We start from the raw sequence: 21,117 nt of genomic DNA, 5'->3' as shown, positions 1-21,117 counted from the left end.
GAGGTGCTACATCAGTAGTAGACTATATATTTTTTTTCAACAGCTATATTCAAATTTTTTATTTGATTGCGTTTGAAGGATCCCTTTCCTTATGAGATATCAGGGTAACATTTTAAAACGTACTTTTAAAGACAAATGTAAATTAAAAATATTTCAATATGTTTATCAATGTAATGTGAGCATAGCAATGACCAAAGAAAAGCAAATGAACCAAGATGATCATTTGCTTTTGAGCTCAGACTCTGCCTTTATTTCTTCAAGTTTGTTTTTAAATTTTATGCTCATTGAACTGTTGAGAATTGGGGCAGTTCTTTCTGTTTGTAAACAACGTCAGATGTTTTCTGGACAGGTATATCATAGATTAGGTGAAGTTTAAAGCTCTCATGATATCACCCCAGCAATGAGATTATTTTTTCTTTCTCTTAGTATCTGCTTTTGGGTATACTGTCATCATAAACAGCAGAACCTCTGCTGCTGTGATTCTGTATCCTTGCCCTAAGTTACAGTGAAAAATAAATTTCAAGATATAAATGTCCAGCCATTTATATATCTTGTGACAGCAGTGCATGTTTGGAAATCTGTCCGTCTGAGGTTCTCACCTTTGCTTCCTTAGATGATCATTTCCTGATTTCAATTTTCTTAAACAATTGAAGGAATTTGTGTCTGGAGTCCTGTCCTGCTAATGTCAGTTCTCTCTTTAGTGGCTATGGGGTACCTAGTAAAGTGAGTTACTCTCACATAGACCGCCTACTTCCAACTCCATAACGCCACCCATCTCCACCCCGCCTCAGCTCATTTGCTGCTGAAACTTTTATCCAAGCTTTTGTATTCTCGAGACTCGACTACTCCAATGCTCTCCTGGTTTGGCATCTTCCACCCTCCATAAACTTGCACTCATCTAAAACTCTACTGCCCGTATCCTAACTCGCACCAAGACCCGTTCACCCATCACCTTTGCACTCGCTGACCTACATTGATTCCTGGTGCACCAAAGCCTTGATTTAAAATTCTTATCCTCGTGTTCAAATCCTTCCTTGGCCTCGCCCCTCCCTATGTCTGTAACCTCCTCCAGCCTTACAATCCTCCCAAGAGCTCTGCGTTCCTCCAAAACTGGCTACTTGTGCATCCCCCACTCTCTTCACCACACCATTGGCAGCTATGCCTTCAGCCATCCAGGCCCTAGGCTCTGGAGTTCCCTCTCTAAACCTCTTTGCTTCTCCACCTCTTTCTCCTTAAAACCTACTCTTTGATCAAGCTTTTAGTTTCCCATTCCAATACCTCCTTTGGTTTGGTGTCCATTTTTGTCTGATTAGGCTCCTGTGAAGCACCATCTTGGGATGCTTTCTTATGTTACTGCCACGATATAAATGCAAGTTGTTGTTGCTCGGTATAGGACTATTTTTTAGTGTAATTTTCTTTTGTTCCGCAAATCTTCTCTCCTCTTCTCGAAGGGGCTGCCTCATGCCGGGATGAAATTTTATGGACAATGGCTACCTACTTATACTTTGTCCAAACGCTCCACAGGCTGTTCAAATCTGATGAGCAGGATATTACAATTAAAGCTAATCTTGGTCACATCAGGGAGTTCAAATTCCACTGTGCAACATTTTTAGTCAACATGTTCCTGTGAATGTCTTGGATGTGCTATTTTAACAAATGTTAACCCACTTAAAACAAAAATAGTGCACATCGAAATGTCAATTCCCAAATGTGCATGTATATGCACACGCACCTGCTCCCCAACACACACACAGACACACACACACACACACACACATAGTTGATTTGTTTCTGCAAATTTATCAACTGAGCTTCTAGATGAAAGCAATTTCTAACTGCATTTATCTGCTACTCTGGTATGATTTACATTTCCTGTTGTGTGAATGATTCCCTGTTCCTCACTGATGGCTATTGAGGTGTCTTCACACACAAATTCAGAATGAAATGAAGTATATTGCAGCTACAAGTTGGGGCAATTTTCTTTGTAGTAACAATGCCATGTTATTAATGCAGCATATTGGTATAGCACATAGTGCTTCATAGTACCGTGTCGCAGGGAACTATAATTTTTCCACATGATGCACATCATTTTACATTGAAAAATGGGCCTGGAATTCAGATGGTGGACATTATATGGAGGAGCATTTATATGTTGAGTAAAGGAGAGAGGGTCTCACCTCTCAGGTGGGAGGAATAAAAGTCAGAGGGCTTATTGCAAGGAGCTGATTCATTGCCATATAATGGTCTGGAATCCTAGATGGAAAATGTTGCACGCCCTGGGAATATTTGAAGAAACAGAAAAGAAAAAAAACTGTATTGATTACATTTCTTCATTTTACTTTAAATTTTATTTGCTATACCTTCACATTTGAAGATTCTAATCAGCCATACAGTTATAGTGCAATCTATGACCTAAGTAAATAGATTTCATATAGCATTTTTTCTTAAATCAAACTAAGAGCATTCCGTTGACTGCAACAAATGCCACTAATGTAGCAAGAAGATGGGAACAGAAATATCCACTTAGCAACTGTTCATTTTAGCAGATTAGTTCTTTACTGAAGCGTGTATTCTTGCTGATATGGGGAATCATTCTGAAGATTGATGAGATATAGTTCTAGCAGACTTTATATTATTCTCTCAGTGAATACCTGCATCAGTTTCAATCAATAAAGAAGCAAATTTCTATTGAATAATTTTCAGTTCATTGATCGACATCCCACAGTGTAGAGTTGAACTGACTCAAGTGCAGGTAAGATTAGTTGGCAGTAATAAACAATTTGAAATCAAAAGATAAAGGACCCCATTTGCAAACAGTTGGATTTTCTGCACAATTTTATTTTCCACAAGAGCAATATTTTCAAAGAACCTTTGAAAATTTGGAGAAAAGTATGTAGAAAAATCATGGGGCAGAAATCGCTCGCGAAATAACGCTGAGCTCAACAGCGCTCTCCATTTTTAGTGGCGAAATCGAGGAGCAAGTTCCGGCGTTCGCACATGCACAGCGAAACGTGGCAATCTGGAACTTGCCCCTACTGATTCGCCGGCGATATGACAGGTTCGAATTAAAGGTATATCGCACGCTGCAATTAGAGAAATCATTGAAAAGTGCAATCTTGCTCATCTGCCCAGTTGGAAAATAACTAATATTGCCACAAAACAGGTACGCTTAAAAATACAGGTCTAAACTAAGTTTTAACAGCATGGTAAGTCTTAATAACTGCTAAACAACTAAAAATGTACTTTTAAAAATGTGGAGTCTCATTACTTCTTACTTTAATATTTTTTGGTCATTAAAAATTTTTTTTAATTAAAAATATATATTTTTTAACTTTTCCCTTCTGACTCTTTTCTTTAATTCAATTATTTCTTACCCTCTTTTTTTTCGCTTTCTATACCTGTTTTTACATTGATTTTAATGTTGTACCTTTCACTTCCTATTTTAACGTTCCAAGCCGGCAGAGACAGTGAACGCAGCTGTCAAAAATGCTGCGAACTGATTGGTCGGGGGGAGAGTGTAATCCTCTCGCTTCTCCTAACTTCACTTGAACTCACGCTGGGCTCTTCTCCGCTTCCTATTCAAGGAAGTGCCCGACGAAAAGTAGGTTAGTTAAGTTACTGGGTTAGTATAAACCTATGGAGCGTCGAGCACTGTTGGTTCACCGCTCCGAGCAATTTCTGCCCCTGTGTGCTACAAACTCCGGCCTATTTTGGGCACAAAATTCACGTCATCCAAGTGGGAGGGGGAGGAACTAATTTCCACTCCTTAAAGGCCAGGTTCTGCAATTTTAATGGGGACAAGAGTGCTTGTTCTGCCCTCCCCCCTTCATGAAACAGGCATACTAACCGTGCAATGGCCGCATAATGCCATATCTCAACAGCAATCGTTCACAGAGAGATTCATTGCCATTAAGAATGCTGCTTATCATTACCCATGTTGCTTCATTTACACTCACCGTGGTGAATTTTGTGAGTCTCAACACCACCATTTAAATACCATTTTATATGTTCCACCCGAACTTTACGACTTAGGGCAAGGCTCCATCCACAATGCAAGGTTTGCCTTTAAAAACTGGGTGCACCAGAGTCCTTGGGATATTGCCTTCTCAAATAGACCTCATTAAGGGAGAAGGTATGTTTTTTGTTTTATTTTTGTGTTCTCCTGTACCCATGACTGTATTTTGCCCCATACATTAGTTGGTTTTGCAATTTTGTTCCCTCCCCCAATCCACTGTTTCATTATTCTTGGTTGCTGCTGGCTTTGGTATCTCAGCTTACAAAGTGAGAACGGGGACTCCTTAGTGGTTTCAAAAAAGTTGCATAATTGAGATGAAGAAGAGGTGTTAATGAGGGGTCAACAAATATAGGTGCAAACGACCCCTGAGCTGTTTTGGCCACATCTATCATGACCCCCGTAAGTTGTAGCTGGACATGTCACAGGAGACCTTTCTTCAACGCCTCCATTTTGCAAGGCAGGCTGCCACAGAGTTGTACAGTCAGCTGCACAATGACCTGCAGATAATATCTGGATCAGGAACGACTCCTTAGAAGTGAACGTTATCACAACTTGAAGCTTTATTGCTACCATGTCCTTTAAAGCAGCAATCTGCAATACATACATATATAAGGGGAGTGACAACCAATATGTTTACAACACTGTCATTTTTCTTGTGAAAAGAAGCCATCAGCTGGATAGGACACACAATTTTCAGCGTGTGACATGGTTCCCTTGAGTACAGAGTCACGTCCGGTATACATCTGAACAGCATGGCTCTTCATTTGAACCCAATGACCTTCATGAAGAATAAGGATTTATACTCAATTAATGACCAGGTGGTATGACCACAGAAACATAATTATCTATGTCAGCAGCTGTAGCCAAGAATCAACTATGATGCCTTCTTATACAACAGACCCTGGTGCCCACATTAACTGAAGGAGAAGAAACACTGGGCAGATGCCACTTAGGCCTCTATCCACTGAATCAGTGATCCCATTGAGAAAGTTTCTAATAGCAAAGGAGCACCTCAGCGTCTGTTTGTGGTTCTTTGGCTGTCACCTAGACCTTCAAGAATAGTGCTGCATGCAGTTTGAGTACAAAGAAAGCATGTGTGCAAAAGTGCTGTGGTTGTCCACTATGCTTCAAATGGCAGTTCCCAATCTAAGTTTCTGCCATGAAATATGTGCAAAAGTGAGAAGCACATTCACCTTGCTCCTGTTACCAGTACACTTATTCCACATGTACAGCCAGGTACAAGGGAACTGGGTGACTGCCCCATATGCCCATTTTTTGAATTTTAGTTTTTTCTAACCTCATTATTTATCCATGACATCCTGAAACTTGAAGTAATCTCCATTTTTAATGGTACATATTTACTCTGTAACATTGAAAACTGCTTTTTTAAAAGCATTCCATTGTTGATAAACAGTTCTGTGTGCCACTTTCTCCTTCCACTTCGCCTCTGGCTTTTGAAAACAGAACAGTTGAGTTGCATTTCATTTAGATCCTACAATTTATATCTCATTCTTCGCAGTAGTGTTCAGTTTCTCAGATAAGACTTTATTGCTGACAATGATATCCTTTAGACACAGCTTCATTTTTCAAACAAGTTTGCAATCTACCTAAGATTTAGGGGGTAATTTTAACCTAACCTGCCTGGCGGGAAACTGACTTCAATGGGACGTAAAATCGGACATGGTGTAAAACGGGCGTTTGATCCCATCGCATCAGTTTCCTACCAGGCAGGTTAGAATCATAGAAAAGTTACAGTGGAAGGTGACCATTCAGCCTATCGAGTCAGTGCCAGCTCTATGCAAGAGCAATCCAGTTAGTCCCACTCCCCTGAGCTATCCCCGTAGCCCTGCAAATTTTTTCCTTTCAAGTACTTCTCCAGTTCCATTTTGAAGGCCATGATTGAATCTGCCTCCACCACCACCTCGGACAGTACATTCCAGATCCCAACCACTCGCTATGTAAAAAAAAGTTTTTCCTCATGTCACCTTTGGTTCTTTTGCCAATCACCTTAAATCTATGTCCTCTGGTTCCTGACCCTTCCGCCAGTGGGAACAGTTTCTCTCTATCTACTCTGTCTAAACCTTTCATGATTTTGAATACCTCCATCAAATCTCCTTTCAACCTTCTTTGTTCCAAGGAGAACAACCCCAGCTTCACCAGTCTATCCATGTAACTATAGTCCATCATCCCTGGAATCATTTTAGTAAATCTATTCTGCACCCTCTCTTAGGCCTTCACATCCCTCCTAAAGTGCGGTGCCCAGAACTGGACACAATACTCCAGTTGTGGCCGAATCAGTGTTTTATAAAGATTCATTATGACTTCCTTGCTTTTGTAATCTGTAGGCTCAATTTTAAAATCAAATTGCGGGGGCTGCGAAAATGGCGAAAATCCCAAGCTGGTTCGGAAGCCGGCTCCAACCTGCCGACTTCTGAGTTCCCCACAGACGCGCCTGTGTGCACGCCACTTCACGAATCCGGAAGTCCCACCGGCAATTAAAACCGGCAGGAACATGCTTAAAGAACCAAATGTACCATTGAGGTACTTATGGTACTTTATTTCTGACATAGTAGATGGTTAAAATGATTTTAAACTTACCTGGGCTGCTTTCCCACGGCTTCCGATTCACGCCTGGTGAAACCAGGTGGGAAGGGCCGGATCAGGCAAAAATAAATAAAATAAATGAAATAAAAAACCATTGCACAAAGTTAAAAAAACAAAATAAACTACCTTTCCACCATGCTCTGATGTTTCCCTCTCCGATGTCCCCCTCAGCCCCTGATTTCTCCCTCTCCGATGTCCCCCTCAGCCCCTGATTTCTCCCTCTCCGATGTCCCCCTCAGCCCCCGATGTCGCCCTCTCCGATGTCCCTCTCCCCCCCTCCACTGATGTCCCTCCCTAATGTCCCCCTCTCCCCCCGATGTCCCTCTCCGATCTCCCCCTCTCCTCCCCCCCCCCATCTTCCCTTCTCACCCCCGATCTTCCCTTCTCACCCCCGATCTTCCACTCTTCCCCTCCCCCATCTCCCCCGATCTTCAGTGTCCTCCACTCTCTGTTCCATCGCTGGATGATGTCTCGCTCTGTCTCTTTTTCTTTCTCTTCCCTGGCCCCCGGCCCCTGCCCCCCACCTCGGGGTTGCAGTTCCTATTGGCACCCAGCCTGTCAGTCAAGCTGGCTGCCAGGTGCGAAACCCAAAAACTACTTTAATCACCTTCAATTACATCGCGATCGCGTCGGAAAAGGCAAGTTTTTTTTATTCGTGTTTGCCACGCGCTCCTTCATTACCCCATTGTCAACCCGCCACCATTTCAAAATTGAGCCCTATGCCTCTATTTATAAAGTCCAGGATCCCGAATGCTTTTTTAACCACTTTCTCCATCTGCCCTGCTGCCTTCAATGATTTGTGAACAGACACCCCCAGATTTCTCTGTTCCTGTACCCTTTTAGAATTGTGCCCTTTAGTTTATAGTTAAGGTTAGATTAAAATTATCCCCCTCGTGTCTGAAACAAATAGACCTGGAGTTTTTCACTGATATCTTGAAAATTGAATCCAGTGTAAACCTGTTGAGAATAAATAAAGTTCAACTTGTCTTTTTGACCTTGGTGACCAGTTGATTCTGTGTCGATTGACATCTGGTTAGAAATGGGTTTAGAGTTATAAGGACAGGTACAGATAAAGATGATTGAATGCTGTGTGGAATATAATATTTTCCACATCGTTCACCTGAGGAAGGAGGTAGCCTCCGAAAGCTTGTGAATTTAAAATAAAATTGCTGGACTATAACTTGGTGTTGTAAAATTGTTTACAATTGGAATATAATAGTTCTTGAACGCTGGAGAACTTCAAGGTGTCAGACCAATGGAGTTCGCCCAGTCCAACAGAAATACTTGAAACTGTAAACACCCATGTCTCATTTTACACTGATTTGGTTTCAGGTTTCTTCAATCTTGCTATATACCTTTATTTGAAGTTGAGGAGTAAAACCAGGAGTACAAACTGAAGTTGTAGATTCTTGAACCTGGACAATGGTTAGTCAAAGAAAGCCACACTCTTTGACTAATTATTTAATTATATAATTCATACGAGCATGCATGATGCAAGATCAAACAATACATATGACCTTACCCTACCCATGACACACTTAGTAGTTCACAATGTGATTATTTAATAATTTAACAATTCATACAAACATCAGGCAAATCACCTTAGAAACCAAGGGTTTTTTTGCATCAAGGCCGTTCAAGTGATCAGCTTGAGGTTCTTTTCTTCTTCGTGATGTTGGACCTTCCTGTAAGCTCTTCGACTACAGTGAAACTGTTTTTGTCGCAAGGTCTTTTTTTTTGTTTTGGACCAATGGGACATAGGATTGGAAGGAAGTGTCATTCTTTTTATCCAATTACTCCCTTTCTTACTAGGCTTCATCCATCACTGGATCTCTTTGATGTAATTAAGACCATGTGCAGTGATCTCAAGCCATTGGAATGTAGGAGGCCCCCCTCTTAACTATATTTAGATTCTTTCAGGCAGAGATCGGAATGTGTGGCCCCCTTTTCTCTATACACAGACTAGGTTTGTCTCCGATTTTAAGGCTTCAAAGATTTCTTCGCTTTTTTTATCAATCATTTTCACAAGTTAAAGGCGTGTTAAGAATTTCTAAAAGCTTTTCCGATGTTTATAGTTCCTGTTGGTTGCAAGCCTGTTTTAAACTTCTGAAAGCTTTTCCAATGTCTGGCAGTTTCAAATGTAATGTTTAAAAGGGACATAGTTAACCCTTTCCTTGAAATGTAACATTGTTCAAGAAAAAGGGTTTTTTAACCCCACAGGGTCTATTTGATTAAAGGCACGTAGGAAATAATACCAGAAGACTTTACTTCACTCCATTAGAAACAGGTCATTGGTTAAAATTTGTGTTATGAAGAGTTTGAAATCACAAGTTTAGATTAAAAATTAAAATGTAATTGTTCTAACTACCCCACAGGAGACCTCATAAGGTTCCATTGTTTACCAGGATTCACACTGATTGGTAACGAAATTCTTACTTGTCGACTAGGAGAACGTTTGCAAATGGATGCTGCTCCCCCATCTTGTGAAGGTTTGTACTTCACGTTTATGCATTCATCACCTTTTAATACAATCCCAAATCCAATGTTGCATGTTAACAAAAATGATTGCTTTCCATCCTATCAGATTTTTGCCAAGTGTTGTACTGCTATAAAAAATATAGGGGCCGAAATTTCAGGGATTCGACTCCACTGCTTGCAGCCATAAATGCTTAAATCCTGAGAAACTTGGTCATTGGCTTGTTCGGGGTGGCGCATCAGCAGCGGCCCCCTTGATCCACCAAAAGAATGGCGAGCGGCATACAGCCCCTGCTCTCGGGTCATCCAGATGTCTTTCCAGGACCAAAGAAATTGGCTTCAAGGGATCATTGACTCCTACAGGAACCATAACTCTGGTAAAGTGATGTAATTGATCCCCTTGGCAAGGCCTGAGGACTTTTCTGCGGCCTCAGCAGGACTCATGCCAGTTTGTAAAGGATGGAATTGCCAGGGTAGGCCTGGAACTTATCCCTGACATGCCCCCTTGATGCAGGAGGGACGGGGTAGGTGACCCTGTCAACTGGAAAATATCTGGAGCTAAAAAAAAATGGCAGATTCCAAATGCAACCTGGTTTTGTCCCATTGTCCAGTCCTTTGACCGGAAGTCCAGCCCAGATGCACCTTGGCCTGAATCAGAATTTAGGGCTTTTAGTCCTTCGCGATAATATCTATTGGATTTTAATTTTGCAGAATGGTAATATTCAACATAAACACAAATCAGTTAAGTGTTTTCCCTGACTTCAATGCTTCTTTAAAATTGTACGTTTTTTTAATGAAGAAAACTTGTACATTTACCTATAAAGGACAGTAAGTAGAGCTTCCTACATCAATCAGCATTTTGGGCAGTTTTACGTGGTTATTTTTAAAAATAGTTTTCCGCATCCTCGTACTCCTGTTCTAATGAATCCATATGAAGTGTGTGATGCTGTTTGTCTGACGAATGAAACCGCCCCCCCACCCCCAGCACCCCCATCACCTTTCCTGTTACCAGAATTCAAAGTGTAGGGCTAAATTTGATTTGATACCAGAATTTGGAAGCCTGCACAGCAAAGCTCAGCAGTACGAGTAAAAGACAGAAACGCAAAAATCAATGGCAAGATGCAAACTATAAATTGTACATATTGCAGAAAACAAACAGTCGCTGAGAGTGTTTTATTCGATGTTCATGAAACCTTCTGAACCTTATGATTATGATGTAGACTTGATAATCAATAAAGGGTATTTCTTGCTTTCAAATGGTCACATAAAAGTTTATGGGCTCAATGGTCAACAATTTCCAGTCACATAGAATACATCGGCTTTTAATTCCTCATTATCGTCTCAGTTACCTCCTACACTGCCCAGATTTTTCCTCCTGTAAGAATTTTGATTGTGTATGTACTGTAAAGAAAAAATACATCTAGGCACATTTCAAGATATCAGCATTTCTCGGGATTGAGACAACATTAATAAACAACAATCACTTCTCCCTTCTCATCTTTGATACCACTTTAATCCCCAATATTATACTGTGATAGAACACACTCCTATGTCAGCTTGGCTCAGTGGTAACATCCTTATCACTAAGTCAAAAACTTATGGATTCAAGTCCTACTACAGGACTTGAGCACACTGGCACTCTAATGCTGTACTGAGAGAGTGCCGTATTGTCAGAGATCCAGTCTTTAGAATGTCCTTTCTGCCTGTTCAGATGGATGTCACTATTTGTACAAGAAACAAAAAAGTTCTCTTTCTCCTGGCCAACATTCATCTCTCAATCAACAGCACCAAAAATGGATTAATTGGTCATTTATTTAATTTGTTGTTTGAAAATTGACTGCCACATTTGCCTATAAAACAAGTGACTACACTTCAAAAGTAATCATTGACTGTGAAGTGCTTTGGATCTTCCCAAGGTTGTGAATCATGCTACATAAATGCAAGTTTGTTCTTTCTTTCCTGGATATATTCTGGCCTGGATTTTTACATCGAGCCATGGAGAGAGCGGGTTGGGGGGGTGGAGAATTTTCGGACACTTTTTAAAATTTTTCACCAAGTTTCCCGCGGGACAGCCAGTCATAATAACAGGCTGGCTGTTTGTCGGATGGGAAAGCAGTCGAGGAATGGAGGCCAGGTAAGTCAGGCATCGGGAAGGGGGTCGGTCATCAGGGTGGGTAGTTGGTCATCGATGGGGGGGGGGGGTCGGTCATCAGGGAGGTCGGACATCGTGTGGGGTGTCGGAGACATTGGGGGAGTCAGACAATGGGTGGGGACGGACATCGTGTGGGGGTTGGAGGCATCAGAGGGTCGGACATGTCGGGGGCGAAGACATCAGGGGGTCGGACATGGGGGGGCCGAAGACATCGGGGGTCGAACATGGCGGGGGGGTCGACTGATCGCTTGTGTCGGATCGCAGCAGGTAATCTTGTTGGACTTGGACGAAACACTCCTGCTCCTCCTGGCCTACAAGCAGTGCAATAAAGACACTTACCTGTTGATCTGGCCCTTCTCGCCTCCTCTTACGCATCAAGAATCACGAGTCCCGGGAATCCCGGCCCCAGGAGTTAAAAATAAAAAAGCTATTAAAAAGGAGGCACATGGCCTCCTTAAAAGATCTCACTGACAGACCTGCCTCCTGAGAGCGGACCGGTCACCCGCCCCTCGTCCCGCCTCCATTAAAACCGGTGGGCGGGTTGGGGCCGGGTTTTGCATTTTTACAATTTTTACTTTCCCACCTGCCCTTGGGGGGTAAATATGTCCACAGTCAATGCCACCACAGTCAAGCCCAGTTGTGTCTTGACCAAAGACCACTGAATAGTGTTTAAGAAGCCTATGACTGTTGCAAATTCTTTGGTGTCCTTTCAACTCCTTCTGAACTTCAACATTCTCCTTGTTTTACTTGTTCAAAACCTTTGTTTTAAAATAAACTTTGCCACAAGAAAACATGTGACAGAACCCCGTGATCTTCAGCTCCCTCGTGCTGCTAGGTTGAATGACTCCCTCTAACCTATTTTTGTGGATGATGCAATCAGCAATTATTATGAGGAAGCTAACAGGAATCGGAATTCTTTGTAGCCATCTGATTTTTAAACAGACTATAGTTATGGCGAGATTCTCTTTTTAACATCACAGTCGTACACAATGCCTCCCTCCCCATCTATTAAATGAAAAGAAGACAACAGCAATTCCAGGCAACTTTTGGACTATTAATCTCGCCACTTTTTTGCACAATTTAGAATTAAATCTTGGGCTCCTCCAATGGCTCCGTGAGTTTAACTCATGATTAGCCCAGTCATGTAGACCAGCAAACACTGAGTTCAATCACTGATCTCCTGAGTTAGCTGATCTCAGCCAGAGCAGTAGAGAGTTCTACTATTGGCCTATGACACTTCCTGATCACTATTCCATGACCTTCACTGGACATGTGCAGTGCAGAATTGGGCTTAGTTGTGCCAAATAGTTGGCAGATATTTGCTGTCAAGGCTCTTCCCCTCGTAATGGCCAGTATAAAGCATGATTGCCAGAGACCTGCAAGTAGGATGTCCGCTCTTTTCCCACTATGCCTTTATTTAATTTCATTTAAATACTTTTGTTTGTACAGTTAGCCCTGATGACCTATTTGACTGGTTGGAAAAGTTACTGAACCTGATAATGAAAGGGAGCAGAAGTCACGCTAATGTTTGAAATGATAATATCGCTGAAGCATCCTACTTTAATGACTGTGGTTACTGATATTAATTGACTTTCACTGGACTGAGTAGATTCTACAAGGCATTGCTCACAATTATGTCATTATATTCACTCTTAAATTAGAGACCACTTATCAGGATTCACAATGCATAAAAAATAACAAACCACAGAGTGACACAGGGCACGCGACACAGAAGCAAAAGGGTGAAAGTTTGGTAGGCCTGACTCAATGTGTGTTTTTTTTTAGGTAAGCTACTGAACATTATTGCATGTAGCATCAATGCCTTGCATTATGTTGTCAGGATGAAATATGAAAGTGTTTTAGATACATTTAGAATACTTTCCTCCAATCACTAATGTGAGTGAGAATGTTGGTGTGCATATAAAACGCTGAAACCCATTTTACACTCACACTGACATTAGCGACTGATGGAAAGTAAATCCAATTGTGTGCACTATTCTCCATCACTGCCATGAATTCTTCAATAAAGAATTGACAAAGAGCCTGAATGCCTAAGGTAATGCTTGAAACTTCAAAAATTACCCCGACAGAATAATAAACCACCACTTTCCAGTCCGTGCAAACCATATAAAAGAAATATTGAATTAAAATCAATAAAATTAATATTAGAGTAAATCTTTATAACTATTTGATTTTAGTGCATTGAAAATCCAATAGCTTTATCCTCCAGGCATATCCTATAGTTCAGGTTCTCATTTGGCTTCATGAGAGTATGTATGCTGAAAAGATGCCGTGTAGTGCTTAAAGATATTTGGTTCTTTTCTGTTCTATTTCCAGTGCTGTGTCCAGTCAATGAAGTGCGAACCGATTCAACGGGTGTTGTATTAAGCCCTGGCTCCCCGGACAGCTACCCCAACTTCCAGACCTGTGCTTGGAGCATTATCGTGGAAAAGGGTTACAACATCACCTTATTCTTTGAGTTTTTCCAGACGGAGAAAGAGTTTGATGAGCTAGAGATTTTTGATGGTAATTTAAATTGTCATAAATGGCATTCAAGATTTCTTTACCTGCACAGACCCACAACCTCATTCTTTCAGTTATTTTTACATTCATTTCCCTGTATCTGTGTAATAGTTCTGTTGAGTCTGCAGTAAAATAATAACTAGAATCTGGATTTCTGATCCCTTCAAGTGCTACATATTCGATGTTGAATTGCTTTTATTCCCCTCAGATTTCTCTCCCAGCAAGCTCCTGGGCCATAAAGTACTCAAATATGACCAATTTATCCATATTGTGCACCATCCCCAAGGTAGCTTTACTTTATAATTAAAACAGAAAATGCTGGAAACACTCAGCAGAGCAGGCAGCACCTGAAGAGAGAGGAAGATAGGGTTAATGTTTCAGGTCGATGCTGCTTCGTCAGGATCCCTAAACTTCATAATGTTCTACTAAGGGACTTGGCGCATTCCAATTAGTCAATATTAAATTCTCTCTGGCGTAGCTACTTTCTTTAATTTCCTGAAGGTATGTGCAGCAACTTAATTAAATGGTTTTCTGAATCTAGTCAAGATTTCTTCAGGAACAATAAATAGTTTATCAATAGTTGGTTTGCCAAAGGATAGCTAAATTCAAATCCCAACAGTACAGGCCAGGACCCTGCAGAGCAAAATATCTTATGACACTGAAAAGAGAGCAGAAAGAATTTCTATGGGTGACAATTACAGGATGATGTCTGTGTTTTCACTTACTGCAGTTTACATAGGATTGATAAAGTCATCTAAACTCACAAATCATTACGTACAGATGGTGAGTAGCCTGAACAGAATTTGAAAGAACTAAAATCGCATTTGCATCTTTGAACATCTTGTGCCCCCCCCACTGCCACCTGCCACAATATGTTCTGATATAGGTCCCCAAATAAATTAGTGCCAGCATTAAAATATTTTTTTAAATGGTGGTGGACAATTAAGCAACTAACGGGAGGAGGAGGCTCTGTAAACATCCCCATTCTCAATGATGGTCGAGTCCAGCACGTGAGTGCAAAAGACAAGGCCGAAGCGTTTGCAACTATCTTCAGCCAGAAGTGCCGAGTAGATGATCCATCTCGGCCTCCTCCCGATATCCCCACCATCACAGAAGCCAGTCTTCAGCCAATTCGATTCACTCCATGTGATATCAAGAAACGGCTGAGTGCACTGGATACAGCAAAGGCTATTGGCCCCGACTACATCCCGGCTGTAGTGCTGAAGACTTGTGCTCCAGAACTAGCCGGGCCTCTAGCCAAACTGTTCCAGTACAGCTACAACACTGGCATCTACTCGACAATGTGGAAAATTGCCCAGGTAAGTAGGACAAATCAAATCCAGCCAATTACCGCCCCATCAGTCTACTCTCAATCATCAGCAAAGTGATGGAAGGTGTCGTCAACACTGCTATCAAGCGGCACTTACTTACCAATAACCTGCTCACCGATGCTCAGTTTGGGTTCCGCCAGGACCACTTGCCTCCAGACCTCATTACAGCCTTGGTCCAAACATGGACAAAAGAGCTGAATTCCAGAGGTGAGGTGAGAGTGACTGCCCTTGACATCAAGGCAGCATTTGACCGAGTGTGGCACCAAGGAGCCCCAGTAAAATTGAAGTCAATAGGAATCATGGGAAAACTCTCCAGTGGCTGGAGTCATACCTTGCAGAAAGGAAGATGGTAGTGGTTGTTGGAGGCCAATCATCTCAGCCCCAGGACATTGCTGCAGGAGTTCCTCAAGGCATTGTCCTAGGCCCAACCATCTTCAGCTGCTTCATCAATGACCTCCTCTCCATCAAAAGGTCAGAAATGGAGATGTTCATTGATGATTGCACAGTGTTCAGTTCCATTCGCAACCTCTCAGATAATGAAGCAGTCCATGCTCGAATGCAGCAAGACCTGAACAACATCCAGGCTTGGGCTAAAAAGTGGCAAGTAACATTCGCGCCAGACAAGTGCCAGGAAATGACCATCTCCAACAAGAGAGTCTAACCACCTCCATTTGATATTCAACGGCATTACCATCGCCGACTCCCCCACCATCAACATTCTGGGGGTCACCATTGACCAGACACTTAACTGGACCAGCCACATAAATACTGTGGCTACAAAAGCAGGTCAGAGGCTGGGTATTCTGCAGCAAGTGCCTCACCTCCTCACTCCCCAAAGCCTTTCCACCATCGACGAGGCACAAGTCAGGAGTGTGATGGAATACTCTTCACTTGCCTGGATGAGTGCTGCTCCAACAACACTCAAGAACTCGACAACACCCAGGACAAAGCAGCCTGCTTGATTGGCACCCCATCCACCACCCCAAACATTCACTCCCTTCACCACTGACGCATCATAGCTGTAGTGTGTACCATCTACAGGATGCACTGCAGCAACTCGCCAAGGCTTCTTCGACAGCACCTCCCAAACCCGCGACCTCTACCACCTAGAAGGACAAGGGAACACAGGAACAACACCACCTGCACGTTCCTCTCCAAGTCACACACCATCCCGACTTGGAAATATATCGCTGTTCCTTCATCGTCGCTGAGTCAAAATCCTGGAACTTCCTACCTAACAGCACTGTGGGAGAATCTTCACCACACAGACTGCAGCAGTTCAAGAAGGCGGCTCATCACCACCTTCTCAAGGGCAATTAGGGATGGGCAATAAATGTTGGCCTTGCCAGCGACGCCCACATCCCATGAACGAATTTTAAAAAAGGGCAAAGAGGAGCATCTTTAATGGAGTCAAAATTTGAGGCATGGTAATAAATATACTGACTCTGAAAATCTGTGGCAGTTCTGGTTACTTCTGCTGTAACTTAGCAGGAGTCTACCAGAATGGCGAAAACCTGGATTTGCTGATTCCTAGTCTTGGGCAGAAGTATCCTTGATGGCCAACGCCTTACATGATAATTGTTGTAAGGCAAGGGCTCGGGACTCCCTATTTCAGGAGTTCCCATGCGCACTCACTGGGATCCAGTGTCGGGTCAGCAGAGCTATGTACGTTCAGACCAGTTATGCCTCCCTGAACACCATTGGTTGTGGGGCCCACCTGGGGGGTCCAGGCCGAGAAAGTGGCCTGAACGCCTGAAAAATCTGGGAGGAATTATGATTTTTTTTTAAAGCAGCCCATTTTCAATTGTTTGTGGGAGGAGGAGGAACCCAGCTCCGCCCCTGACCGAGTAATCATCGGCTGGACTTTCTGGCCTTTCCGATTAGTGAGTGCTCTAGGTGCGTCTCTAGTGTCACCAGCGCCCAGTAATGACAGGCTAATTAGGGAACCTACTTCTAACCCCAGAAAGACTGCCGGGATCAGTGGCAGATGTTCTTGGCAGCGGCGATTCCAGAGCAGGCTTGCAGATTTTTGGGGCCAATTTTCTGAACTATTGAGTAAAAGTCTTGCCAGTGTCAAATTGGCTTTGTATAACAAATGATGCATTCACTTCATTCTTTCAAAGGCTCTTCGATATTAGTAGCCATCACACCATAGTTCCCTGTGCAATAACACCAACAGAACACTGCGGAAATTCCAGGTGGGGAGCTTTTAGGTCTACCTGAGAGGACAGATGAGGCCTCAGTTTCATCCGAAAGACAGCAGCTCCAACAATGGAGTGCTATCTCAGTGCTGAACTGAAGTATCTGCCTTGATTATGTGCTCAGGTTCTGTCTCAGAGGCTTGAACGCTACCACTGAGCCAAGGTTGATAGATGAATGTGTTAGCATTTGTAAACTAGTATTCCACAGCTAATTTCTGAGCCATTGTCTCCTATTTCATGTTCCACTGACAAAGAGTTCATAAAATAAATGGTGGGGGAGAGGCACGAGGAAATGGCAATTTATTTGCATTGTTACACAAGACATTTGAATTGTGCCATTAAACATACATTCCTGCTGCAACATAAAATTTAAATAAAATTTAACTTATTATCTGAAGAACATTTATTCTTCACAAAACTCACATTTTGAAAAGCAATCCTATTTATTATCACAAAAACACAATATTTATTATCACTAAGATTTGAAAGCTTATTTGGCAATAACTAGACTACAATTGTAACAAGATCTAAACGTTATTATTAATGCATCATTGGGCCTAATGTTAGTATAAGCTGATATTTACGCATGCCCAATAGCCACAATGCTAGGGAGCTAGCATTTGCACCTTTTAGTGGGGAAAGGGTATTCCATTTAAGAAAGGAGTAGTTAGCCCCCTTAGTATTGAGGCTTCCAGTTTCCTCCTTTGCAGTTGATGCCAGCTGAGAGCTAATGTTCACAAAATGAATGTATATAATGGCCAGATACCTGCCCCACGACACAATAGGAGTTCAAGTCGATTTTTCTTGCTTGAATATAAGTGTTTTTCATGGAAGAGTAGCATTTTTCTTTTGCTCTCTGCCTGATGCCCAATTTTCTTCTGACACCAATTTCAACTTGGCCGTTTCTATATGGCCACATAATTCAAATAAATTGAAAATGCTGAGTAACGGTTGGGGAAGGTAATTCTTTCCAGCACAGTTACAAGAAAAGTCACATTGCATGCTGCAATGGGCATAAAGCGAGTACAGTTAGACGAACATTCAGTACATTATGGTTTGGAGGATGATGTGAAACTTTGCTGTAAGTAGAGATGTGAAGATATAGCGTATATTGAGTCGGACTGCCATAATCCTGAGTTTAGATTTCAGTGGCGCCTGAGAAAACAGCTGCATATCTGCAATTAAAAGGAGACAAACAATATGAAACACATTACAGAAACTGATTTCCATATGTGTTAAAAGCATATTTCAATTGCAAATTTTCTCTGCAGTGCACACTATGATAATTTAGCTCTGCTAGGTTTTGAACTGTATGGGTTTATATAATTCCACAATGCTTTTAATTTTGCACACATGTTTGTGGGACTTTATAGTGAGTTTGAAGCAATAACAAGCCTATGAGCCCCAACTGAAATTGTTCCACTGATTTGAGAGTGTGGGCTGCATGTCAGTGAGAATATAATTCTTGAAATTTGGGTTTGAATTTGGCTTCACAAATCTAGATTTCAAGTATGTGTAAAATTGAACTGGATTTCTAAATTATGAAACTGCAGAATATAACTAAGACTAAGTGTCACCACTTCCAGGTAATACTGGAGACGACACAAGCATAACGCGCATGAGTATTGTTGTACAAACACAGTTGCTTACAAGCCACATCTGTGATTTTTAACTGCAATCCTTCCCCATTGTAATGGAAAGGAACCCAATATTAAAACTTTCACTGCTGACCTTCTGTGGCCAACAAAATGGCAACCAGCAATATTAAGTGTCAACAATGCATTTGCCTCTGGAGGCCCTTTTGGAAAACCACTCTGGATGCACTAATACTTGTTTTTATTACATCATTGCATCTAAAAGCAGAACTGTAGTGTAAACAGATTAGGAAATAATAGTGATTTTACATTTGTTCCATAGTTTATTTTGATCCATTTTCTAACCTTGTAAGAACCACTACCATTTTAAAAATAAAAACAGAAAAGGCTTGAAATGCACAGCAGGATCATCATCAGCAGTATCTGTAAAGAGAAAGAGCAGGTTAATATTTCAGATCGAGACCTTTCATCTGATCAGGAAAGTGAAAGATATGGGGAGACCCTAAATAAGGCAGAACAAAACAATGGGAGAAGAGAAGAATGGGTTTAAGTATCAGAAATGTTGGCTCCTGCCACAGTGAGGAGTTAATATCCCTTTATTCTTTTAGTGGTTCTTCATTGCCTTACTGAAATGATCTTTACGTATCTATCAGTTTTCACTTCTTTCCAACTTTGTTCTTGACATTTAACCCTTTAACTCCTCTCTGTGACAGGAGTCAGTATTCCTGATTTTTTTTTAACCTGTTGCTCTCTTCCCACTCTTCCCACTTGTTTTGTTCAGCTAAGGGCCTCTCATCTTTTTGTTTCCACTTCTGATAAATGGTCTACCTTTACAGGTGCTGACGGAATGTTGTCTAATTCCAGAATTTTCTGTTTTTATTTCATATTTATAATATTTGCAGTTTTTCTTTTTATTTGGGGTGCCATATTGAGTTAGCTTCTTTGTTTTTATCAGATAAATTGTGATCAAAAGTTTGCTTGTCAACAACAACCACAGAAACTTGCCTTTTAACATAGTAAAACATCCCAAATTAATACTGAGCCAAAAAAGGAAACTTTAGGACAGGTGACCAAAAGCTTGGTCAAAGAGGTAGGTTTTAAGGAGCGTCTGAAAGGAGCTGAGAAAGGTGGCGAGGTAGAGAGGTTTAGGTAGGAAATTACAGAGCTTAGGGCCGAGACAACTGAAGGAATGGTCACGAATGGTGGGGCGAAGGAAGTCGGAGATGCACAAGAGGCCAGAGTTGGAGGAACGCAGAGTTCACAAAGGTTTGTTGTGCTGGAGGAGGTTACAGAGATAGGGAGGAACGAGGCCATGGAGGGATTTGAGCACAAGGATAAGAATTTCAAAATCGAGCTGTTGGTGGATTAGGAGTCAATGTAGGTCAGCAAGCACAGGAGTGATGGATGAATGGGACCTTGCGAGTTAGGATAGGGGCAGCAGAATTTTTGATGAGCTTAAGTTTATGGAGGGTGCAAGATGGGAGGCCGGCTGGGAAAGAATTGGAACAATCAAGTCTGAAGGTAACAAATACATGGATGAGGGTTTCAGCAGCAGATATGCTGAGGTAGGGGTGGAAACGGGTGATGGAGAGAGTATGGGGTCGGAAGCTGAGGTCAGTGTCAAATAGAACACCAAGGTTGTGATCAGTCTGGTTCAACCTGAGATAATGGCCAGGGAGGAGGATGGAATTGTTACCTATGGAATGGAGTTTGTAGTGGGGACCCAAGACAATGGCTTCAGTCTTCCCAATGTTTAATTGGAGGGAATTGCAGCGTATCCAGGATTGGATGTCGGACAAGCAATTTGACAACACAGAGGCAGTGGAGGGGTAAAGAGAGGTGGTGGTGAGGGAGAACTGATTGTTGTCAGCATACATGTGGAACCTGTTGTGTTTTTGGATGATTATCACACTACTGATTCAGCTACCACAGGAATTATCAATCCATTGCTACCAATTAAACTACTATGAATTATACATGTCATCCCTTCACTTTCTAGACAACCATACCCACTGAACTTTGGCTTTGAGGGATTCACTTTTTGGGCCCTCCAAGTACAAACCCAAATGACATATAACTGGAGTCAAGAACGAGGATGCATAACATTAAAATTAGAGCTAGGCCATTCCGCAGTGATGTCAGGAATCACATTTTCACACAAAGGGTCACGGAAATCTGGAACTCTCTCCTGCAAAAAGCTGTTGAGGCTAGTTCAATTGAA

At 41.9% G+C, this 21,117-nt stretch overlaps 1 protein-coding gene across 1 annotated transcript in view; it reads left to right on the top strand.

The window, feature by feature from the left end:
• Positions 1 to 21,117, top strand: part of csmd3b (CUB and Sushi multiple domains 3b) — a 1,733,930-nt gene that overhangs the window by 1,597,100 nt on the left and 115,713 nt on the right. The window contains exons 46-47 of the mRNA XM_067976258.1: positions 8,995 to 9,108; positions 13,584 to 13,772. Coding sequence (XP_067832359.1) covers positions 8,995 to 9,108; positions 13,584 to 13,772 — 303 coding nt within the window. The remainder of the gene's footprint in view (positions 1 to 8,994; positions 9,109 to 13,583; positions 13,773 to 21,117) is intronic.

Source organism: Heptranchias perlo, chromosome 3 (assembly GCF_035084215.1).
Source record: "Heptranchias perlo isolate sHepPer1 chromosome 3, sHepPer1.hap1, whole genome shotgun sequence".
Taxonomy (NCBI): Eukaryota; Metazoa; Chordata; class Chondrichthyes; order Hexanchiformes; family Hexanchidae; genus Heptranchias; species Heptranchias perlo.
This window is presented reverse-complemented; position numbering and strand designations above follow the sequence as displayed.